A 25,695-nucleotide genomic window follows, 5' to 3' on the forward strand; every position below is an offset into this window, starting at 1 on the left:
TAAGTTGTAGTCATTGTAAACTCTTTGGGATTTCTGAGCTCCTCGGAGCTGAAATGAAAGTTAAAACAGGAACTGTGCAGGATAAATTTACCAGCCCAGATATCACCAGAGCAGTCTGTGGTGGCAGCTGGAGGGGAAGAGACTGCATCTGTAAGTTGATTCTACTTTCATTACTTTGAAACAAAAACTCCAGTTTATTTTAAACTTTATGACCTGCTGTTATTGAAGTAGGGACGGAAAGATCTCAACCTAATTCCCTGCTCTTAACCTTACAATATTGCGAGCAGAGCTTGAAAGGAAAGATGACGTCGATGTACAGCAGCCTGCACGACAATTACGTTTCAAATAAAGGGGTAAGATTACACATGAACATCACTGTCTCGTGGGGTAACATTTAGCCATAGTCTTAAGTGTTATTTCTTGTGTTGTTGGTTGTCAGAGGACGACCAGCTGTGTGACCCTGGGGGTGGTGTTGGGCTGCCTCACGGTGCTGGGGATTGTGCTGGCTGTGGTTGTTCTGGAGAGACCACCGACCCCCGAGAACCACGACACCTTTCCGCAGGACGATGGCGAGGAAACCCCCACGGACCAGTGCAGGTTTAAATCTTAAAACAATTACTATCTCCTGCAGATGTTATTCACGAGTAGGGTTGCCAACTCCCTGAAAAATAAATAAGGGAAACCTCATCGGCAGCCGCCCTTCATCCTTCTTGGTGTGGTGAATTTTTTTTGCACCTTTTTTTTGTGTGTGAAACTATTTTTATTTACTATTTGACTCGAACCTGTATTGAATTAGATGCATATTTTTGAATGCCATGAACACATGGAAAACAAATTACTATCCAGTAAGTCACTTTAATACAAAATAACAAAATGAACTGAATAAAATAAGTATCTTTCTTAAACACACTGTTAACCCGAATAAGTTCAATATATATAAAAATATTTAAGTTATATTTTCTATTTTCCTCAACTCATAGTCTGTGGGAAATACACTCAAAATGTTTAATATTCCTCAGCTCATAGTCTGTGGGAAATACACTCAAAATTTTTAATATTACTCAGCTCAGTCAATAATGTTTGAAAAAAATGAAAGCGACACCACTGTTACAATTCAAAAAAAATGTATTCAACACAATGTGCCTTTTAAAAAATGGCATGAATGAAAGGTGCTTAGTCAAAAAAAGGTGTGCTTCATAAATGAAAACAAAAGTGAAAAGGAAATGACTACAGCAAAACATGAGATGTGCTGTAACAGGGCATCACATAACAGTGTTAATAGTTCCATATTCTAATAGTGGTCACTGCTACAGAGGGTAGATTCAGTATTTTGGGTCTCCATCTCTTATTATTCAGAAAATATAATAAAATAAAAAAGAAAAACTCAAAGAATTCAGGACAGGACAGGTTTCTGCAGAAACAGAAACAGGAACAGGACAGGTTTCTGCAGAAACCTGTCCTGCTTAACCTAAAATTGTATAATTTCATATAAAACAATAGAAAGAAAGCGGAACATCCATTCTGTAATAGTTCGCATTTTTAATGCAATAACAAAAGTGTAAACAGAAAGTCTGTAGAAAACTTGTAAACATATTTGTGCCTCAAAGGCCATGACTTAGGCTACAGTTGTAAAAACAGAAACTTATGAACTCAACAGCTCAATGCCATTGTAGCAGCTAAAAATAACATATTTTTGCTTTGCTTAATTATAATGGTACTTTAAATTTAAGTTATGGATACGTTTAAATTATAGAAATTATACTTAGGTTACGTCATCACGTTGGGGTTTATAGGTGTGGCTTTAATTTGTTGGTTGGTTGGTTTGATTGTGTGGTGGCGGGTGGAAGACAAAAGGAAAGTCTTCATGTAGTAGGCTGATATATCTTTTGTTGACCGTCATCGTTTTGCTTCAGCCACGCAAATATTCATTGTTTGTTATTTTATTTTTGCATTATTATAATTGATTGCTGCCTTTTGATCTTTTTGTTACAATAAACCTGGAATACAATTTTCCATTGGCATTTTATGACTATTTTTTGACTCTCACAGTAATACGGGACTAAGTGTGTCCCTTTCAGCTCAATATGGGACGCGTACTTTAGTTTATAAATACGGGACGATTCCATTTTTCAAGGGACGGTTGGCGACCCTACTCCCGTGTGTTTGCTCCCTCAGCATGAGCCTGGTGGAGAGCATCCCTGAAGGATTAGAATACGACGCCAACGCGACCTTCGGGATCCCACTGGAGCAAGTCTGGAAAGCTCTCATCTCCATGGCAACGACACAAGTGGAAGTGGCATCTTTCTACTGGACTTTAACAGGGGAGGATATCAATGTTAATTCTTCTACAGACATTCCTGTGAGTTTGTGACTCTAACACACTTTATTTAAACAGATGGCAAGTATACAGCAAACAAAAGAATGAAGAACAGAGCACTTACAGGACTGTCTCAGAAATGTAGAATATTGTGATAAAGTCCTTTATTTTCTGTAATGTAAAAATGTCATACATTCTGGATTCATTACAAATCACCTGAAATATTGCAAGCCTTTTATTATTTTAATATTGCTCATCATGGCTTACAGCTTAAGAAAACTCAAATATCTTATCTCAAAAAATTAGAATATTCTGGGAATCTTAATCTTAAACTGTAAACCATAATCAGCAATATTAAAATAATAAAAGGCTTGCAATATTTCAGTTGATCTGTAATGAATCCAGAATGTATGACATTTTTGTTTTTTTAATTGCATTACAGAAAATAAAGAACTTTATCACAATATTCTAATTTTCTGAGACAGTCCTGTATATTAACAGACAGCCAGGGCTGCATGATGGGCAGAGGAAAAGATGAGGAGGCTGGATGATTAGTCAGAACTGGGTCTGTGATGTCACAGAACCCTGAAAATCTGAGCAGATTTTTCAGATTTAGATTGTTATGTCATGTAAAGGTTTTTGATTTGGCAGTCACTGCAGACACCCAAATATATGGTCTAAAACACAGAATCTCTCTATTTCTCTCTTTTGTTTATGTGTGTGTGTGTGTATGTGTGTGTGTGTGTGTGTGTGTGTGTGTGTGTGTGTGTGTATGTATATATGTATGTGTATGTATGTATATATGTATATGTATGTATATATATATGTATGTATGTATGTATGTATGTATGTATGTATGTATGTATGTATGTATGTATGTATGTATATATGTATATATGTGTATATGTGTATATATGATCATTTAAAATGTAGTTTTTTGAAAAAAGCTTATTTAATGCAGTGAGTCTATTCCTCTCAGGGAAAAGACATCCTGAAAGCACTTGAGGAGCTGCCCTCCAGAAATGTATCTGTTCAAGTGGTGACCAGTGTTCCCTCCATCAGGACAAACTCCACTGATTTAAAAATCTTAAAACAAAAAGGTTTGGCACTGACTTTCCTCTCTGGATATTTTCCATCCATACTGCATATTTTGAGTTATTATGACCTATTTTCTATTCCTGGTTATCTGTAGGAGTTCAGGTGAGGAGTGTGAACTTTGGGCACCTAACAAAAGGCGTCCTACACACCAAGTTCTGGATCGTTGACAGAAAGCATGTGTTTATTGGAAGCGCCAACATGGACTGGAGGGCGCTGACACAGGTCAGACCAGAAGCAGTTATAGCCTCGGGATGAATTTTAACTTCCAAATACATTCATCATTATCTTTTCCTTCTGCAGGTAAAGGAACTGGGAGTGGTGATCTACAACTGCTCCAGTCTGGCAAAGGACCTCCACAAGATCTTCCAGTCGTACTGGGTGATGGGGCAGCCCAACAGCTCCCTGCCACAGCCCTGGCCTGCAAAGTTTGACACTGCCATCAACAAGCACCACCCCCTGCTGGTGAAAGAGGATAACATCTCCAGCAGGCTGTACCTCGCTGTGAGTCACTCCGCTTTCACTTCCTTTTTACTGGGTTATTTTCACGAAAGTTTTGTTGTTTGCATTTATAGGGAAGAAGTTGCCCTACAGTATCTGTTATGTTTTCATATAACCACCTACAGAGGGTTACATGAGCCAAATGTGGTTGTTTGTGTTATTTGCAGAGGTGGGTAGAGTAGCCAAAATTAATTAAGCACAAGTAGCACAAAATTTCAAGCCTTTGCACTTTTCTTTTTTAACCAGGCAGAACTAGAACAAGCCCATGAACTCATAGAAACTCTGTGTGTGTTTGAGTCTGTGTAAATGTGACAAAACATGCAAAAACAAAGATTTTTCCCAAAGAATCACTCACACACATGTCATGAGATTGACGCGTAGGCAGATAAAAGAAAAGTAACAGCTCAACGTAGCCTAATGTAGTGGAGTAAGAGTAACAGTCTCTTCTTCACAAATCTACTCAAGTAAAAAGTATAGTGATTCAAAACTACTCCTAAAAGTACACAATTTCCCAAAACTTACTCAAGTAAATGTAATGGAGTAAATGTAACTCGTTACTACCCACCTGTGGTTATTTGTGCCCCCATCTCAGGGATCTCCACCATCGTTCTGTCCTCCATCGAGGACTCAGGATCTGGAGGCGATTATCTCCACCATTTCGGAGGCCGAGCATTTTATTGATGTATCTGTCATGGAGTACTTCCCCACCACACGCTTTGAAAGGCCTCACAAGTGAGTCTAGATAACCATCTATAATAAAGATCCATTGTGTGATTTCCTCACTCTGGATTCCTTTCAGATACTGGTCGGTTATTGACGATGCCATCAGGACAGCCGCTTATGACAGGAAGATTAAGATCAGAATGCTGATCAGCTGCGGGCGAGACTCCGATCCAGCCATGCTGCCTTTTCTTCGGTCTCTGGCTGCAATAGACTCCCCTCGCCATCATATTAATGTCCAAATAGTAAGAAAATGCCTAGAAAAAAAAAATCTCTTCAACATTTGTATTATGAGGTTTATCTCCTTTGTCTCAGATATACCATGGTATTCTTATTTTTCTCCCTCAGAAATTGTACGTTGTCCCTGTGGGAAATTATTCTGATATTCCATATTCCAGAGTCAACCATAATAAATTCATGGTGACTGATAAGGCAGCATACATTGGTAAGTTATTACCTCAATACAAGACTGTCTCAGAAAATTAGAATATTGTGATAAAGTTCTTTATTTTCTGTAATGCAATTAAAAAAACAAAAATGTCATACATTCTGGATTCATTACAAATCAACTGAAATATTGCAAGCTTTTTATTATTTCAATATTGCTGATTATGGTTTACAGTTTAAGATTAAGATTCCCTGAATATTCAATTTTTTGAGATAGGATATTTGAGTTTTCTTAAGCTGTAAGCCATGATCAGCAATATTAAAATAATAAAAGGCTTGCAATATTTCAGTTGATTTGTAATGAATCCAGAATGTATGACATTTTTTGTTTTTTTAAATTGCATTACAGAAAATCACAATATTCCAATTTTCTGAGACAGTCCTGTATATCTATTCTTGAGTTTGAAGTAATCCAGTGTTTGATTCTTATACATCCAAGTTTTTCTTTTTTCCTCCTGAGCTAGGCTTAATTAATCATTAACCAGACTGTTTTGCAACCTAGGTACCTCCAACTGGGCAGGGGACTACTTTGTGACCACAGCTGGAGTGAGTCTAGTAATTTCCCAGCACACTATCCCCCCTGCGTCTACGACGAAGACCCTGCACAGCCAACTTAAGGGCGTCTTTGCCAGAGACTGGCATTCAGACTTTGCTGTGCACCTGGCTGATCTTGGGCACAACCCAGACTGTGCACTTTCAACACGACTGAAGCGCTGATATATATGTCTCTCATGTGGTTTAATTCTATATTATACTGTAGGCATAATTTTGGCCTTTTAAAAAAAAAAAATGTTTAGATTATATCCTTGCAAGAATCAGAAAATTATACTGTTTCCTTAACTGTTATACAGGTATATTATTGATTGATTAATTCCAGATATGTCAGAACCATTGTATAACTCTATCTCTGTTAACTTTAGTATGAATCTATGAATCTAATACCTATGTAAATGCACACACATAACAATACACACAGCACACTAATCCTGTTTAACAGGATTAGTTTAACAGGTAGGAAGAAATCAAAATTATTTAGTCCTACCCCATCTCCAATATTCCATAATTACACTGATATCCATCCGGGTGTTCGAGTCTGAATTTATACAACAAAAAAAAAACATATCTACATATAAAGCAATGCAGAAAGTAATCTAATATTACTTGAATGCTAAATTCTATTGTTATAAATTGACATTCAGATAGACTTTCAGATCCAACTCCACACTGATACTCCTATACCATGCTGCACTCCGTCACCACAACCACCCAAGTCCAGTCTCCCCCACCAGCCCCACGCCCAGCTCCTCAAAATGATGATTTATGCGAGAGCAGAACCAGGAGGTCCCCGGCCCGGTTGGCCAGCAGAAGACCCCACACCAACACGAGCACCCAGACCCCTGACAGCCACAGCCGTGAGCCGACCCAGGCACCACCCACCCACCTCTCCAGCCCCCGAGACCTCTCCACCCCTGCGACCCCTGGGGCAGGTTGGGGGCGCCTGCCCAACCCGCCCCAGCACAGGCGGACCCCCGCCGACCTGTGTAGACATCCCAGCAGTGATGGAGAGCAACAGAGGGAACCAGAGCCAATCCCTGAGCAGCACCGCCAAGGCTGGCATGGTTATAAGATTAGCAGTGTTTCTTTTACATAATGACTAAGTATTAAGCTTTTCTTTGAATGTTTAATATATACTATATAATACAGTGTATACTGAATATGTAAAATAAAAAACATTTCACTTTTTTGTTAAATATGTGCAGTCATTTGATTTCTGTTGAAAAAGTTAGTATAAATGTTTTTAAGTCATAGTTCATGATGAAACTGAGAATTCACTGCAGTGTATTATTGATATTAACAGTTGTAAAATCAGACACTGATATCAAGTTTTGGTACCCATGAGCAACAACCAATACCGCTGGTTCAGATCACTGCACCTGTGCAACTTTAGTTTTGTGGCCTCCAGCCTCACAGCTACGATCCACCTATGAATGGCGTTTTTGCAGACGGCTGTTTTTGTCCAGGATAACTATAGACTTGTTTGACTATTTATTTTTTTCGAATGGTGACTTTGAGCAGAAGCTCTGAGGAAATATTGATCTAATTCTAACAAGTTTGAAAATCAGTACTATGTGGTACATGACTTTTTTTTTCGATGGTGATTGTTGCTTCTTCTGGAGCCTAGTATAACATCTGATTATTTTAAATTGGTAGTATTGCTTTAAATTAAACATATACTTAAAAAAGTAAGTGTACAAGCACTTGTTTAAACCTGTTGTCTTAACTGGATATCTGAATGATGATAATATAGATACACTTTATTCCGGTGTACCTAATAAAATGGTCAGTGAGTGTGTAATGGATATACTGAACACAACAATTATGAAATTAAATTATTAGTTACAATCAGTGTGCATTGTTCAAATGTACCCCCTGTTAGTACTTACCTTATTAATAAATGTGCATGAATTACCTTTGGAACTTGGAAGCAATATTTCCAATGTCTTGTTCACTGCATCAACACAGCAATTTTCTGCTATAAGAAGGAAGGACCCTGAAATCTGTAAATTATTTTTCTGAGATTTGGACATTAGTACCAATGAAAGTATATCATTTTGAAAAGATTGGTTGTGATAAAGAAAGGCTGAATACACCCCAGGCAGATCACCAGTTTATCACAGGGCTCCATTGTCGCCAAGGCTGTCAGAATTACACTCAAACCGATTATGACAGCTTCAGAATACGGTGGAATATATTTATGTACAGGCTATTTGATAATAGGAATGTATTATTATCAGTATTATCAGCCCCACCTGCCCCCATCACCTGTGTGACTCCCCAGCAGACACTGTGGACTCCTTCCTCTTTCTGGGGACCATCATATCCCAGGAGCTCAAGTGGGAGCTGAACATCACCTTCCTCATCAAAAGAGCACAGCAGAGGATGTACTTCCTGCGGCAGCTGAAGAAGTTCAACTAAAATGATGGTGCAGTTCTACACGGCCATCATCGAGTCCATCCTCACCTCCTCCATCACCATCTGGTAGCTGCTGCCACTGTAAAGGACAGGAGCAGCTGCAGCGTATCATCCACTCTGCAGAGAAGGTGATTGGCTGCAATCTTCCATCTCTCCAGGACCTGCACCTCCAGGACCCTGAAGCGTGCAGGAAAGATTGCAGCAGACCCCTCCCCTCCCCGGACATAAAATGTTCCAGACTCTTCCCTCTGGCAGGAGGCTGCGGTCCATCAGGACCAAAACCTCATGCCATAAAAACAGTTTCTTTCCTGACTGCAGCTGTCCTCATCAACAAGGCCCCGGACACCCCTCTCCCCCGTCTACCACGGACTGTCCCCCCACCCCACTCTACGTCACATTAATGTAAAGACTCCACTTCTGACCTTATGCGTCACATTAACGCACATCCTAGGTCACCTCTGTAAAGACTCACTACTCCAGCACTTTAAAACCAACGTATTGTACATTTTTTCTTTTAATATGATTTGTTCTTTTGTATTGCCCCAATCAACACAACAAATTCCTTGTGTGTGTTAAACTACATGGCAATAAACTTCTTTCTGATTCTGATTCTGATTATATACTATTGATTATACAACTGATTATATACAGGCAGGTAACATTTCTGCAGACCCCTCACACACTGTTTGAACTCCTCCCCTCCAGACCTCCAGACACAGAAACAGTTTCTTCCCCCAAGCTGTTGCTCTGATGAACTCTCAACACTCATAGAGTCTCAGAGTAATCAATCACTGTGCAATAATAATAATAATAATAATAATAATAATAATAATAATAACCACAATCATATGCTGTAACAATGCACCTTTCCATAACCATATCTACCTCATACTGGTGCACCTTTCACTTTTTTTTTAATTGTATATATGTTAATAAGAGCTGTCATTTGTCCTTTTACTGTACAGTGAGCGAAACAACCGAAGTCAAATTCCCTGTCTTGTTTGACCTGACTTGACCAAATAAACCTGATTCTGATTCTGTGTAGCTTATTACTTTGTGGATGTCATTTAACTGATGAGCCATTAACCTGTTTGTCAAAAATAATGTACACCAATAAAGATTAGCAGTGTAGTCATGTTGGGGTTCAAGACACAGAGACATTTTCTTCCCCCAAGCTGTTGCTCTGATGAACTCTCATCACTCATAGAGTCTCAGAGTAATCAATCACTGTGCAATAATAATAATAATAATAATAATAATAATAATAATAATAATAATAATAACCACAATCATATGCTGTAACAATGCACTTTTCCATAACCATGTCTATATAATAAATATACTGAATATTGCAAGCCTTTTATTATTTAAATATTGCTGATTATGGTTTACAGTTTAAGATTAAGATTCCCAGAATATTCTAATTTTCTGAGATAGGATATTTGCGTTTTCTTAAGCTGTAAGCCATGATCAGCAATATTAAAATAATAAAAGGCTATCAATATTTCAGTTGATTTTTAATGAATCCAGAATGCATGACATTTTTGCTTTACAGAAAATAAAGGACTTTATCACAATATTCTAATTTTCTGAGACAGTCCTGTATATTTATGGTTATATTTATTTTTGTTGCTATGTTTTATTTTCTGTTGCTAGATTGTCTGATGGGTGAGGTAGCCCAGACTAAATGTAGCATTTTCTTTGTTCTGGAGCAATATTGCTGCAAAAATGCACTTGAAAGACACTTTAAATATTATTGTTTGACTGGTATCATTCCACTTGAAATGACTGTCATGTTTAGTGATGGTTTTGAGCTGTAGGCTATAGATAAAATTAGTTTGAATTTCTATGTTTTATTTTCAGGGTAAGAAACATCTGTTGCTAGACTAAATGTAGCAGTTTCTTTGTTCTGCAGCAATATTGCTGCAATAAAGCATTTGAAATACACTTTAAATATTCTTGTTTTGCTAGTATCATTCCGCTTGAAATTATGGGAAAATGCATAATTTAGCGTTGAATAACGTGCCAGGCATGTGCACCCCCTCTGATCTGAGATGCAGCCCTAGTCGTCATTTTCTAGAACCGGCCCTGCCTGATTTGGCCAATAAACCTGATTCTGATTCTGATTCTGATTACAGGCTATTTGATAATACGGAATGACGCTGTTATTCCCCTCCCTAACAGCAGGCGGCGCTGTGGGGCCGCGGCAGCCCCGCCGGGAGGGGGCGGGGCTCCGGAGGGGGCGGGGCCTCGGCTTCTATGACGTGTCTTCAGCAGCTCCACTGCGTTAGCACTGAGAGGTCCGTCATGGTGCTGCTGGAAAACGACGCGGTAAGGAAAAGAAGTCCACTATTAATAAGCAGTTTTTGTTGCTCTTTGCTTGTTATTACCATATAATACCAAAGGGTCTGTTTGACGACCACAGCGTGTGAAGGGCGGGTTACTAAAGGCCTTAATGTTGGGGAAGCTAACGCCACTAGCTAAACCTCCAGCGTGAGGTTGATCTGAACAAACAGCAGCTTCGGAGTTTAACTGGTTTAAAATGCAGTTTCTGGCAGAGTAATTACTATTAAAAGTTGTTCAGCAATAAAAGTTAGCTGTTGGCTTCAATCTAGTTAAATTAGAGCTCTTTATAATTAGTTTTTACACACGCAGGATCAGCTAAAGCGAATTGAATTAAACATGTTTGCAGCATTTAAAGGTTATTTCACTTCAAATTTTACTTATTCACTAGTTTATCATATAAAAGCATAAAAGACCAACCCAAATGCCAGTTTTTGGGCGTTTGAAGTCATTTCTAACTAAAAATAATAATAATCACAGGCCCCTTTTTGTTTCAGGAGGTTTTAACCCTTGTGCTGTCTTTGGGTCAAAATGACCCAATTCTTACCTCCTGCCATGCTCTCTCCTTCCTTCTTCCGTTCCTCTTTTTCTCCTTTTTTACCCTCCTTTACTCCTTTTTCTTCCTACGTCCTTTCCGTCTTTCGTTCCTTTATTACCTTCTTTCCTTTTCACCATTCCTTCCGTCTTTTCTCCCTTCTTTCCTTTCTTTCTCCCATCTTTTCTCCCTTACTTACTCCCTTTCCTACTTCTTTCCTTCTTTTCTCCTTTCTTCCTTACTTCTTTCTTTCCTTCATTCCATCTTTTCTCCCTTCCTTACTCCCTTTCCTACTTCTTTCCTTCTTTTCTCCTTTCTTTCTTTCCTTCATTCCATCTTTCTCCCTTACTTACTCCCTTTCCTACTTCTTTTCTCCTTTCTTCCTTACTACTTTCCTTTTATTCCTTCTTTTCTCCCTTCACCCTCCCTTGACCCAAAGACAGCACAAGGGTTAACATGTCTGTTTCAATGAGTCATTGAGGGTTGTGTGAAATCACAGACTCAGATTAGGGTGGATTTAACCAGCTCACGTTTGTCTCTGCTCCAAATGATCAGAGGGAGCACCATGTTGGTGAACCAGCAGTTATCACGAGAAACGACTGTAGAAAAGCAGCTGTGTTGATCTGTAGCACATGACTCTGAAAGCAGTAACTCAAACCTGTTCTTCAGTTTCTCACAGAGCTCACTCGGCTCTTCCAGAAGTGCAGAACATCAGGCAGCGTTGTCATCACACTAAAGAAGTGTAAGTAAGCAATTAAATAGGAAGTTGAGGTGTCATTTTCTGTTTTGGCCTCTAAGTGACTACATTGAGATGCTTTTTATTCTTCCAGATGATGGAAGAACCAAACCGGCACCCAGAAAGGGCCACTCGGAGTCCTTTGAACCCGCTGATAACAAGTGTCTCATCAGAGCATCTGATGGCAAGAAGAAAATAAGCACAGTGGTGAGCTGACTGTTCCTGCACGGTCCGTGTACTTGGCGACCATCCGTTTTTTGTTTTGAAATGACAAAATAAAAATAGAGATATAATCAGTTTCCCATCTTTTGTTTTGATAATAAAAACGGAAAACGGATCGTTATCCATTATCCGATTTCATTGATGTGTTTGAAAATCGAAATTGGGAATTAAAACAGCGAGTGGAAAACTCTTTTCTCTATCTACTGTATGTTAGAGTTCAGTACATGTTATTGATGACGCTGCTTTTTTCTGACGCTGCAGGTGAACGGACTGTCACAACATCACAGCAGTTTCATGATGGAGTGAAGACAGATTAAACTCATGTTTCACTCCCATGTTTCATATTTGATTTATTTTCTGTTTCAACATTAAAAAAAAATCTAAAACTGTTCATATTCAATCTGATCAACAAAAGAACCAGAAACAACTTTCTTCATTTATTACTGCGCATGTGCAATCCCGCCATTTGTCCAATCCTTGTTTTCAGTATCCTTGGAAACTAATAGGAAATAGAGAAAAGAGTTTTCCACTCGCTGTTTTAATTCCCAATTTCGATTTTCAAACACATCAATGAAATCGGATAACGATCCGTTTTCCGTTTTTTATTATCAAAACAAAAGATGGGGAACGGATTATTTTGGATTATTTCTCTATTTTTATTTTGTAATTTCTAAACAAAAAACGGATGGCCGCAAAGTACACGGACTCTACACATTGGATGCTGTGTATTTTGGATAATGTCCTGATGTTTTAATACTGCTTGTTAAGAGTTAGCCTAATTCTGATTTTTCTTTCATTTTCAGGTCAGCACCAAAGAAGTAATTAAGTTTCAAATGGTACGTTGCATAATATCCTCCTCCGTTCATACTCCCCTTCTGTTAATCAGGTTTTGGTGTGCATAAAAGACTGACGCATCCTCTTATTTCTGTATCTTTAATCATTTTGCCATTTCTTTTCCAGGCATATTCCAACCTCCTTAGAGCTCACATGGATGGTCTAAAGAAAAAAGACAAGAAAAGCAAGAGCAAGAAAACAAAAGCCACCCAATGAGCAACAGACTCTTTAACCTAACTCTGGGCACCTAAACAGTCCTCGTCGATCCGAGGGGACTGGTTGAGGGCACGGCCTGATCTGCAGCCCCACTCGGCTCTCTTTCCATTAATCTGAGGCCTCACGACCACTGTTCATTTACCTGGTGACTGTGTAGATATAATGCCATTGTCTGGTGACGTCTCATCCCCGGCTGCCCGGTGCCATCGGTGATTAGGAGTGACTACCTGAGGATTTCTTGTATCATGAGAAGCAATCAAATTCTAATGAATCTCCAACATTTTTGCTTCAGAACAGTTGTGCCACCTCTGGAGCCATGTCCAAGGAGCCCATTGATTAACAGCTTATCATTTATTTTTAGTTCCTATTTATGATTTTTCTTTTTTTCTCAATCCTCCATTGTTTTAAATTTCTAACGTGGGTGCTTAGACACAGAAAAAGCCGATGTTACTGGTGCGTTTTTGTTGAAACTCACTCATTGGGTTTTGAGTCTTTGGATCTATTTTATGTTCACCTTGTAAGGATAAATATAATTGGCCCCGTTTTGGAATTATGTACTCAAGCCAAGTCTTAAACATTAAATCAAATGTATAGCTTTAGTTTCTGGTTAAGTTCAAAGTCACCTTTTCTGAAAGGTGGTATAAAGACTTATAAATACAGACACAAAAAAGAAGAGGTTGTAAGTCCAATAAAGTAGTTTTTGTTTACCGCACTTATATGGCAGGTTTAACTACAGTTGGAGTGTTTTTTTTCTATCGTCTCTTCACTGCAACAGAATTTAAGTTCAGAAATAAAGTGCTTTGTTAAGAATGGCAGCATGTTTTCTTTATGCAGTCTAATAAAGTAGCAAATAATGACTGAAGGTGGGAAGTGTAGAAAACAAGACGGTAAGTCCTGCCTATGTACATATACACATAGATATGCGGCGTTGATTAAAAACAGTCTGTGGTAGTCCGTCTCATAGCGCCGTGCTCCTCTTGTCCAGTCTGTCCTTGGGGGATGCTGTGAGGTGACGCTGGCGGGAACTTTCCTCCTGGTATCCCTGCTTCATCAGGCCGGTCACGTACTGGAACATGGCCTGGGTCAAAAACAAGGGAACTCATTGGGTCACTGGTCAAACACGTTAAATATCTTAACACCCTAATTTTAGTTATCTCATAAAATTGAGGAAACACGTGATTTACGTGTCAGTTTTAAAAGTATGGCAGTAAATGTCTTGTTGAAGGTGATGCATGTTTCGATTTGGCCACTAGAGGGCAGTAGAGCCCACTTCAAATACAAGATCATGAACTAATTTAATTGCAATATTAAGAATCTTAATTTTGTGAGCAATGCACAGGACTTAGGCAGGAGCACTGGGTGACAAAAATATAAATAAAAAAAAAAATAATTTTTTTAAATTTTCCCCTCTTTTAGGATGCCTTCTCAAAATCGCTCCAGTGCAACTTAACCACGTCCATGTCTGAATGAATCACTCGTGGGATCCCAGATTGATGTGACGTGACGGAGCCTTACTCAAGTGTGCGTGTGCAGGGCTCAGTGGGATGCAGATTTTCACATCAGTCAATTACGTTACACTACTTTCCCTTCTGACATGTTCCTCGGTGCGTTGAGGAGATGTGCGGGACTGATGCAACAGTGGCTCGGATGTGATTGCTGGCAGTGACGGCTGCACGCACGGGGTTTAGTCTGAAGATTTGGGGAGGATGCATATTAAATCTCTCCCCCTCAGGACGTTTGACGTGTTAGATTGTAGGTGCCAGACATTTTCTACATTCTGGAGAGCTCATAAGCACCACTTTGGACCTCTGCAGCAGTTTATAAGTGAAAATGTTTGCCTCAAGGAAGTCATGAATTGGCAAGTCAACATTTTGTGGTTTATTTCATAGGTAGTCTGGTGTACTGCGTTGAAATATTAATTATTTAACCTTTGATATATAATATCCCTGTGGAATCAGCACACATTGACATTATTTACTCTTCTTAGTTTTTTTCCCATTTTTTTTATCCTTCTATACCTTGAATCCCATTTTCAGCAAATTTATGTTGGTGACCATGTTTAAAGGCAACATTGAAATAGTAACACACATTTTTTTTTTAAAGGGGGGAAAAATGATCCCTAAACAACAAAAACAAATGGATGAGACTGTATATTTTGGCTCGCTGTTATGAAGTATTAATGCAATATTTTTAGATGCTAACTTGATTTTGAAATTTACAACACATTTTTTAAAGATGTATAATATATAATTTTAAGAAATCATGCCATTCTTTGAAATATCAACTAATTCGTTTTAGATTCTGATTCATTTAAGATACTAAGGTATCATCTATCTATCTATCTATCTATCTATCTATCTATCTATCTATCTATCTATCTATCTATCTATCTATCTATCTATCTATCATACACATACACACACACAGTTTGGATACACTTCCCCATTTGTTTGAATGAGAAGGTGTGTCCAAACTTTTGGTCTGTACTGTATATATAATATATAAATTAACTTACTAATTTAAAGATCTTATGTTATCATCAGATATTACTTTTAAATAGACGAAACGATTAATTTGAGATACTTACACATTAGATGAAATTCTAAGTTCCAATTTTTAGATTTTATGTTAAGAGGTCAAAGTTCAAGGTTGAATCTATTTATAAAGTTAATTTAAAAATATTCCTGACAGCAGAGCAACTACACGAGGCCAAAGAGTAATTATTTTGAAGATACTAAGTGCTTTACTTTCCACGCCTCCTCCAGCTCGGGGGTCCACTTCTCCTTCAGGATGGGCTGTACGGCACAGATGAACTCTGCTCCCACATACTGGAAAATAGAACAAAGAAAACTTGATATCCTTGTGGCAGCGTAAATACAGCTAGTATAATTACATTTAAGAGCTGAGGAGTGTTTGTTCATCGTGCAGCTGTGGTTTAAAGGTCTAACAGCAGCGGTGAGTCTCACAAAGGGCCACAGTATTGCGTGATTTTAGACTGTGCACTTGTCAGGGAGCAGCACGGTCCTGTTGGAACATCAGGGTCTTACACTGTAGTACTTGGGCGAAGCGTTGTAATGATAATGGCTTTTTCCCAGCTCCACCGCCAGAGCTTCCAGTCTCTCTGGCTGGTCCAGTCTGGCCACGCTTTTCTCAATAAACGACATCACCCTGAGGGATGGAGAAAAAACAATGTTCAGGTTCCACAATTAAACTACAGGCAATGATCAATAGATAATAGATCAGTAGAAAAGTCTGACTCTTGGCCTGAAAAGCACCACGGTGGGATTTGCAAAATGGCAAATTCACATATTTATAATAAATAAAGTATAGAAACATGCATGTATCAGTCTTACTTCGTACTCAGTGAAATAAAAACAAAATCACAGGTTCAGTTTGCCTCTTTCTTCTCTGGTGGATATCACTGTTGGTGAAAGCATACACTGGTTTGGAGGACGAAATGACACATGAAGTTGAAGCTGGTTTCCGCCTCGTTTCCGTCTGTCTCCCCAATGTCTGCCAGTGCGGTTGGCAGGCTGTTTGGTTTGTGCTGGCACGAACAACATGTTGTTGTAGCCACACTAACCTCCGTTTCAGGGTCTCACTACGTTATTGGCCGCGTCGAGTTCACGGGCAGAGGAAAGGATGGAGGCTGTGACGCAAACGGCTGTCAGAGGGACAGATGCTGAACACTGTCTGCAGCCGAGTCCTTTTACTATCCCACGTACTATCCCAAGTTTGTCTCTTACACAGCATTATGCTCTGATCATCTATTCGTGTTCAAGTTAAAGGGGACCTATTATGAAAAACAATTTTTTTCTTGCTTTAACATATATAAAGTGGTCTCCCCCCAGCCTGCCAACACAGAGAAGGAGGAAAGCAACCAAATTCTGCAGTGTCTGTACAGCCGCCCGGAGGAGCCGTCCAGTGTGATGTGGCTTCTATGAGCCGTTCAGATTCTGCGCCCATCCTTACGTAACGACGGGCGCGATTTACATAGGTTGGCCTCCGATGCGTGAAACCACGCCCACAACTAACTCCGCTGGCCGGAGCTTCCGCCATTTTTTCGTAGCGGTGTATCACATCATTCAGGCAGCCAATCAGCACAGAGCCTCATTATCATAGCCCCGCCCACTTAGAATCCCTCGTAGATAATGAGGTTAGAGAATGGGAAGATAAAGACGTGGCTCAGAGGCTGAATTTCTAATTTATTTATTAAAAACAATCAAAAGCTTGTTTTTTTTAAAACATTCAAGGCCTGTTTAAAATAGGTATTAGTTGCCATAATAGGTCCCCTTTAAGAATTTAAAAAAAGTACTTTTAAAGTTAATTGAGACTTGTGACATCATTTTTGTTGCATGAAATGACCGAACCCAAATGCAGAAGCCGTGAATGTGACGAAGCTAACATCAAAAGAGTGGTCGGTGCTTTGTCTGCTTTGATTTATTTTTATTTTTACACTTAATTTTGCAATCCCAGTGATTCTGAACAGGCTGGCCACATGGACGCGCGTGTTGATTTTTCCACCGCTCCATAGATGCTCGTCTTTGGTGCGACAGTTTATAGAGGGACTAAGTGGCTCGCCACAGTCTGTGTCTACCGCCACCTTTATTGGTTGTTTGTTGAGATTATTTTATTTGTTCATTTTTGTATCGAGATCCAAAAAAGCTTTTACATTTTTTTTTTTCAAGGTATCGCTTCAGCTGTAGATAGAAGCTGACTGCAGTTCTTATACACCTTAAGAGTACCATACACTGGTTTTGATATAAGGGTATATAAGGGTTCAAAAGGGCAGCCAACATTAAAAAAATAAATACAATTAAAAATAAATAAAGGTAGAACACAAAGCTCAGCTGTGGCACGCCCAGTTTTCTCTTTAACAAGAAGTCAGTTTGACATAGGCTACACAGAGTTAGTTTTCTGTATGAGCACTGTACAGGTGTAATTCTTGAAATTAAACAAATGATGGTGCTCTTTTTTGATGCCTTTCATATTTGACTGGGAGTTTGGTAACATGGTGCAATTTGCATCGATCAGCAGTTGCATGTTTAACTCGTTCAGCTGTGGGGAATGATGGTAGCTGTTTTCAGTGTTTCCGAGGTACTTACTCTCGTTTTACAAACCTTTACACATTAAATGAGGCACATCCAGCTCCCCAGATAACAGACACATTTAGGGCTACTTTGGGGCACTTTCACACATTTGGCTCAGTCATGTCGCTAACAAAAACAAAAAAAAAAGTGCCTGAGCTAGGCCAAACCCAGGTTTGGGTTATGGTTTATGATTATGTATAAGATGTGATAAGTCTGGCTGTGAAGATGGGTCACAGTAACTGTTGTGAGGGCAAGGTGTGATGCAAAAGCCCAAAGAAAAGGCAGATTTGAGGCATGTCAGGTGGATTTGTGGCCAACCTTTGGCAGTATCACTCACTCTGGATCAACACGGTCAATGAAGACCAAATGTGGGCCAAAGATAACTGCAGATGTGGGCCATGTTTTGGCCAAATGTGATCTGGTATCTGGATTCTTCCACAGAAATGCACCCAAACACTTGTTTTCACTGAAATAGGACATGCTGTTTTTTTACCTGCTTTCCCCTCCATATAAATGAGGATCTATTAAAATTAACTCAAAGGTTCTCTTAGACCAACAGTCTCAAAACCCAACAATTTATGGTGCACCGCTGCATCCTGGTGCTTCCTCAACAGGAGATCCAAAGAGACACGGGTCAGGTAATCTCTTCCAAACTAGAGAGAAAATCTCTAATTTGTGAAATGATTCTGCGTTAGATCATCAGAAGGCTGTGAAGTGACTAGTATGACATGCTTCAAACTAAAGTGTTTCTTTACTTTCCGTTTTCAAATAATCAAAGCACAATAGGTATTTTAGGAGGAGCCTCAGAGAAACAGGAGCTCAAACCAGGTATTTCAGGCAGAATATATCTGGTGGTACAAGGAAAACGGGATGAGAAAACGAATGAGCAGGCCAGGAGCGTGACGAGGAAGAGAGACAAGCGATCAGATAAGGAGAAAGGGAATCAGGGGAATATCACAACCATGGAAGGGAATGACTAACAAAATACAGGTGTGAGGGGATGAGTAGCCTGGAATTAGCAGGAAGTTCTTGTAAAATAAGAAAAATGCAGAACATGGGAATAAAAACAGAATGAAAACACAGAAAAAGGGGACATACAAATCCATAAACCATCATTACAGTGGTGTTCCTTGTGATGCTATAGTGACATGCTGAGATGTGCGGGCAGTAACTGACCGCAGGCCGTGTGCCCTGAGCTCCCGGCTCGTCCTCAACCTCTCCAGGTCCTCCACGTCTCGGAAAAGGAAGAAAACATCCTTGCATTCGGGATGGGTCTCAAACAACCTGTTACCAAGACAACAGCAGCAGAAGCAACCATCTGTGAGCCCCTCAGAGCCACTTAGGAGGCAGACTGTCACATTCACTCGTTCCCACACCAAAACAAACCTTCCCTCCAGTTCCTCCAACTATGATCATGCAAAGTTGGAAAGTGGACAGTAAAACACAACTATAATCCTGTATCGACGCACAGGGAAATGTTCAGATTTGTGCTCAGCAGTGAAGAAGCTTCCCTCCTCGGTTTCCCTCTCCATCGGGCACTTTGATTAGATTTTGATATCTGATGTTTATCACCACTGCCTTCCTCTCTGCTTTTCACGGCCAGCGGTTGCAATCAGTCCCAGAATATACGGGACCTAAGCCTCTCAGCCTCTCTGTTTTTATTTATTTATCTGCTGTATTTTTTTTCAAGCCTTAGCTGTGTGCTTCATCAGAGCCAGGAAGGCGTTTCAGTTCAATGAAGCCATGTTCTCCTCTTCTGATTCAAAATGAATCAATTTTCTTTGACTGAGAGAGTTTCGGCATGCTGCAGTCCAATCATGGAGGCTTTCATTTTCAAGCTGTGATTCCTGATTATTCTTGCTTAGAAGACTGCTAATATTTCTGAATGTGGCTCACACTAAAATGAAAGCCTTATTTGAATTAGTTTTTTGTTGTTTTCCCCGTAAAGATAAAGAAAAGGGTAAATGACAGGCATCAATTCAAATATAAATTATTCAAATGCTCTCGGCAGTTGTGGACTCGAGAAGGCGAGGAAACATGATTTAAACAGAGGCAAAATCCTTATTTCAAACTAGATTTAAAGTGGGATCCATGTTCACAGAATAACACTTCACATAATCTCAGCTAATGATCCGCTATTATATTATATTCATAGGCTAAGCGTTAATCGTCCCTCCTCGTTATCTGTTATCAGACTGATCATAAGTGGCACTGATTCAGGCAAATCTCCTTAAAATTTAGGCTTCGATGGTAAAATTGAGGCTTACTATTTCCCAGTGATTACCTGAGTGATTATTTCTGCAGCCCTGACGGAGGGACACCTCAGAAGTCCTTGTACATAAATGCACATTAATTCACAACACGTGCTCTTTTGGTAAACCAATAAGTAGAGGTTTTGGAAGAGGAATTAGAGAGATGATGTCCTCTCTAACGAGCCATAAGAAAGGCCAAATATGCCGCTCCGAGGCCTTTGCCGTGCAAAGAGGTTGGTAGAAATACAATACTGTTGAGACGGCCTCCATGCTCTGACTACAGTACACGTTATAATGTTTGCTGCAGGAATATCCTATTTTAGCCATATAATAAGTGGTAGTAGCTTTTGTTTGAAGAACTATGGACAAAGATGATAATATATAAAGCTATTTGTAACCATTATGAATTTATACTTGTCCAAATGACAGAAACTGAATGTAAAATGATATAATATGGGAGCTGTTTTAGTTATTTTTGTTTGCTTTCTGGAAAATAGAAACACAATTAATCCAGGGGTGAGGCTAAAAAAAGAAGTAAAAGAAAAACACCAATTCTCCTGCTCACTAGCTTCATTAATGACAGAGAAACGAAACCCGATGACATCCATTTGAGGGCCGTCACCCCATCAGCAGCACGCAGAGCGTTTGCTTTTTTCCTCCATTGTTCGTTCCTCTTGTGTACATGCGAGCATCCAAAACATATGCTCACCGTGTCGCACCCTAAAACAGCTCAAGTGGGATTTTAATTGGCACTGCACACAGTGACTATTTTTATTCCAGCAATGCATCATTCACAAACCACTTTGTTCCAATTCATTTATTTTTTATTTTGAATATATTAGAGATCTGGCATTTCCTGGCCAGATGGAGAGGGAATATCCGATGTAGATGCAAACAGATGTTTCTTGTTTGCTGTTTATGGCAGCGTTCACCGCTCGGTGAGGAGATCCAGACTCTAACAGCCTCCGGACACCTGGTTTGGCTCCGACCTTAATGTCATTCCTGTCTCGCACGCCAAGGTCAATTCCTTCACCTGGTCAGGTCACCCTGGAGACACATTGCTTTTACTGGCTCCCAGGCTGTATACAGTTATCCGTGAAGTCAGAGGCCGTCTAACGGTTTTTATTGTTTGTTTTATTTACCCACCAACTGCCAGATCACCATAGATGTTGTCCCAGACACTGTTTATCACAATGATTCATAGAGAGGACTTTTCCTGATGGCCTTTAACTGTACAGTGCACTGGCAGACCAGGAGCTCAGTATCATTACGTAATGACTAAGACTAAGACTTGATATGAAATGATAAGAGTGGATGAAGTGTGTTCTGCTCCCAGCTCTCAATTAAAATAATGAAGGTCAGCAGACAGAGCAAAGAGATGTTCAATTTGTGGCTTGTAAAAGGTAAGGCACCATCCCACCGTTACAGAGCATCTCGAGACCTCCCTATCTGATCCCAGGAGGGTGCACCATCACGGAGCTATCAGGAGCATCATCTTACTTGTTTTTATTGTAATCTATCTCATGTATGTACACAATATGAATAAAAAAAAAAGGATTCACTTCCTTTACTGTTATATCAGTGGGATTTATTCTTTCATATAATAATACCAGTGATAATCTTGTTTTAGACCCATACATTGAAAAGAGAGACAGTTTGACCTCATGATTGCATGCAATCTTTAAGCATCAATCTTTAAAGACCACAGGATGAATATTTCCTTATCTGAGTTTTTTCTGAAATACAACTATTGAGCCAGAAAAGTGTAGAAAAGACTCAACTTCTTACCTGACGAACATAATAATCCCAACTTTTGCTATATCGTCGCGGATAACTTTCCATGAATCCTTGATCATCTGGATGTGCTGCTCGTTGGGATGCTGAGCAGCAGCAGCAGCAGCAGCAGCAGCATCTCTGCTCCTCTCTGCATACTCTGATCTCTCTGCAAGACCCGATATTGCGCAGCCCATTCTTCATCTAAAACCAAAAAAGACAGGATTTTTGTACCAATACCAGAGAGAGAAAGAGAGAGAGAGGAAATCCAGCGAGGGGGGAAACAGTTTAGTGCCAGGGGAAACCTGCTGGTGGGGCCATCTGGTTTAAGTGCGCATCGTGAACTCCACTCATTTGGTGGAAATCGCGGATTTATGTCAAGTTAGAAATCAGAGAGGTATGAGGCTTCTGGTCGGCAGAGCAAAATACCTGGCGGTGAGAAGTTATTTCAGGTAGCAGCGAACTGTATTGGGGCTTTTATTTTGGAGGTCGGCCGTGCTCATTTCCGGTGATGGTCGCTCACTTTACGCACTTTCCAATATAAAGACTCAGTTGGAGGCGACGGCGATGTCAGTGTGAACACCAAGGATAGAACTAACAGAAAACGAGCTGCAAGACTACGAAATAACTTCGTACCACACTGAAAAATATATATCTAAGCGGATGTAAATATAACACTTTTAAATCTGTGATATTAACAATTAGAAATGAAGTTTGTTGCTTTACATCTAGTTATGAACTTAATCTGCATTTGTTCAAAAAACCAGACATTGTGCATTTTTTCCTTAACAAGCAGTATTTATGTAATCCCAGGTAAACTTTTCATTTACACGAAAACAACAAGCAATGATCTTGTATTTACCTTTCCTTTAACAATTTTAATCTATTGGGCAGATTGACCAACGTTTAGATGAAACATGCTTTATTTGTTTAAGTAGAACACCACAGTAATATATATATATATATATATATATATATATATATATATATATATATATATATATATATATATATAATATCATATATATTATATATAAATAATATATATGTAGATCAAGAAAGACTAGTCTTTGTATAAACTACTTAATTTTTAGTATGTACAAAATTCATTTGCAAGTAAAGTCAACTCAATTTTTGTCAAGTCAACTTAATTTTGGTAAATAAAGTAAACTTAACATAATTAAAGTTGACTGTACTTGCAAAATGTATTATTAAGTAAGAATTAAGTAGTTTATACAAAGACTAGTCTTTCTTGATCTAAATAATCTCATGCAAAAAGTTGACTTATTTTTTAAAGTAGATCAAGCACAATATTTGTATCAGTCCAGACCTATTTTTCGTTTTTTAACAGTATCATAGCTGCTGAACTACAAATATCAATTTGAACAGGTGTCCAGCAAAGACGAACTGGAGTTTCAGAATCAGAAAGTTTATTGCCAAGCAGTTAAACACACACAAGGGATTTGTTGTGGTGATTGGTGCAATACAAAAGAGCAAATAATATTAAAGGAAAAAATGTACAAGTTGGTCCTAAAGTGCAGGAGTAATGGGGTCTGTCCTCATGAAGGCTTCTGTCATGAGGACAGAAGCTTTTATAAGTTAAATATATTTAAAAGCAGGTTCATTTGAAGTCTTTAAGCACATCAAAATAATCAGCAGAATTGTCACAAATACAGGTCCCAACCTGTTTGATTTTATTTAATTTCCAGATTGATTTCCTTCATCTTTCTGCTACTGTGATACCAGAGGAGGAGACAATGACCAGACTCCAAGTTCAAAAGTGTGGTAATATTGAGAGATTTGACCTCTCAGATATTTTCCTACAGGGTCTCGACCCTAATCGACATGCAAGAGATGAAATTAGTGCCAGGTGATGCAATTTCTGGTCTTATATATACACAAATTCTTCCAACAGTCACAATTGCTCCCATCCCTGGACTCCAGTAAGCAGCCATCCAGCTCACTGAACGACGTTAAAGCGACTGAAGATGAAGCAGGAGAAAGATGTAAAAACAGAGTAAAGTGTTTAAGTGGCCACTTCATTTTTGTAAAGATGAAAATGTCTGTAAATGAGACGAGATGAGCACCATGCCCATAGCTCTTGATGTAAACGGATGAATGGCATTTGTGTTTTTGATTTATCACCACCAATCATCCAGGAGTACATTATACCAAGCATGTTGAAACATTTGTTTTTTTATTGAAAATATTGAAACCCCACGTACAGTATGAAATGATACACATTTGTAACTGAAAAATAAAGTATTTTCTTTTAGTCAGTATTTACAGTAAACTTGCCCAAATATTATCCAATGCCATAAATAACGTTTAATATACAACTCGCTGAGAAATATAAAGCTCCAGTGTCGAGTAAGAACCGTTTTACAAACAGCTAAAGCAAACGTGGGGACAATTGTTGCTGTATTGTTTTACATCAAAAGGAAACAAATGTCAAAAGGCAACCGTCTTTGGTGAATGAAAAGACTAACAACTGAACTGTGCAACGAGAATTCCTGCTTTCTCCTCAAGAGTAAAAGTACTGCCATAGTAACTATAGCAACACACAGTGGCTAGGTACCAAATAAATGGATGTAATAAAAAATATACCCAATTTTTCCATTTGATACAAGGGACTATATACATATTTTACATATATTTTGTACTGTGCAGACATACAGTATACCCAGTGTAGAAATATTTAAGCTTTTTAAGAGTAAGACAGGAAAGCTTATTAATAACATCCCCTTTTATGTTACACTGGGCCAACATCATCACCGTGCACGACACTGAAAACGCCTCGCAGACGGCGAGTAATGCTCTTCTCAAGAAGAACGCCACAGAACTAATGTTGAAAAGCATCAGACTGTTCCCGATATTAAAAACATCTCTTCATCAGCTCGTGTTGAAACCCTGGAACTTCTGCCGCAAACTTTTCACGTGATTACTGTCTGAGCTTTTCCCTGAACTCGAGGCGGCAGACTTTAGGCTGCTTGGATCCTCCTGGGGGAGACCGTCCTCCTCTTGGAGTTTGCCCACTGCAACGCAGGCCCACATGGGTTCCTGAAGGTTCTGCACTTCATGTAGGGGCAGAGACCCGAGCATGTGGTCCAGGGAGTTCCACCGACACAGCAGCGAGTGTGTCTGGTGCTGAGGCCAGTCCTCCCCCGCCGTTTCTCTGTGTATGGGCACGGACTGACTCCTGCAGCAGTCCGGCGGAGCTTTGGGACACTGAGAACAACTGCTACAGCTCTCCTGCAGCTCATTTGGGGCTTTGCAAACGCAGTTGACTTTTGCAGAGCGGCGGGTCTCGGCGTACTTGGAGCGCAGCTCCTGAACGTCGGGCCAGTGGAAGGTCTCTGTTTGTGGGGAGCCGACCGTCCCCTGCGAGCTGCCTGCAGAGCAGGGGGGCGTCTGGACTGGACTGGGAGAACGCACCTCATGGATGACTGCTTGATCACAACCATTGATGGGGAATCTCCTGGTGAGTTTACCTGCAAACACAGAAACATCCAAACAAATCTCAGTTCTCTGTATACATAGGAGAACAAGTGCAACACTACAATCACTCATCTGAATGCTGTTTAGGCCTGTGTTGAAAAAATTGATTTACCAATTCCAAATCGATTCTCATATTAATTCCT

General features: G+C 39.5%; 4 protein-coding genes across 4 annotated transcripts in view; 2 read left to right on the forward strand and 2 right to left on the reverse strand.

Annotated features, from left to right (window-relative positions):
- The first annotated feature begins 127 nt into the window (after window positions 1-127).
- On the forward strand, window positions 128-6,778 carry LOC133462276 (5'-3' exonuclease PLD4). Its single transcript, XM_061743430.1, has 11 exons — window positions 128-150; window positions 288-353; window positions 440-597; window positions 2,176-2,359; window positions 3,297-3,417; window positions 3,510-3,637; window positions 3,716-3,916; window positions 4,506-4,645; window positions 4,713-4,878; window positions 4,982-5,078; window positions 5,583-6,778. Exons 2-11 carry the CDS (start codon window positions 303-305, stop codon window positions 5,795-5,797), a joined length of 1,461 nt encoding a protein of 486 aa, XP_061599414.1. The 5' UTR covers window positions 128-150; window positions 288-302; the 3' UTR covers window positions 5,798-6,778.
- Window positions 6,779-10,303: 3,525 nt separating this feature from the next.
- Window positions 10,304-13,749, forward strand: srp14 (signal recognition particle 14). Its single transcript, XM_061743984.1, has 5 exons — window positions 10,304-10,384; window positions 11,601-11,673; window positions 11,762-11,874; window positions 12,693-12,725; window positions 12,850-13,749. The coding sequence occupies exons 1-5, from the start codon at window positions 10,313-10,315 to the stop codon at window positions 12,937-12,939; spliced, it is 381 nt and encodes a 126-aa protein (XP_061599968.1). The 5' UTR covers window positions 10,304-10,312; the 3' UTR covers window positions 12,940-13,749.
- On the reverse strand, window positions 12,803-22,393 carry xgb (x globin). Its single transcript, XM_061742967.1, has 5 exons — window positions 22,070-22,393; window positions 19,206-19,313; window positions 15,987-16,107; window positions 15,687-15,767; window positions 12,803-14,017 (listed from the first exon to the last, which is right to left on the reverse strand). The coding sequence occupies exons 1-5, from the start codon at window positions 22,249-22,251 to the stop codon at window positions 13,898-13,900; spliced, it is 612 nt and encodes a 203-aa protein (XP_061598951.1). The 5' UTR covers window positions 22,252-22,393; the 3' UTR covers window positions 12,803-13,897.
- Window positions 22,394-24,214: 1,821 nt separating this feature from the next.
- LOC133462017 (pleckstrin homology domain-containing family G member 3) overlaps window positions 24,215-25,695 on the reverse strand; it is a 33,147-nt gene continuing 31,666 nt past the window's right edge. The window contains exon 19 of the mRNA XM_061743094.1: window positions 24,215-25,545. Within this exon, the coding sequence (XP_061599078.1) occupies window positions 24,947-25,545 (599 nt within the window). The 3' untranslated portion in view covers window positions 24,215-24,946. The remainder of the gene's footprint in view (window positions 25,546-25,695) is intronic.

Source organism: Cololabis saira, chromosome 16 (assembly GCF_033807715.1).
Source record: "Cololabis saira isolate AMF1-May2022 chromosome 16, fColSai1.1, whole genome shotgun sequence".
Lineage (NCBI taxonomy): Eukaryota > Metazoa > Chordata > Actinopteri > Beloniformes > Belonidae > Cololabis > Cololabis saira.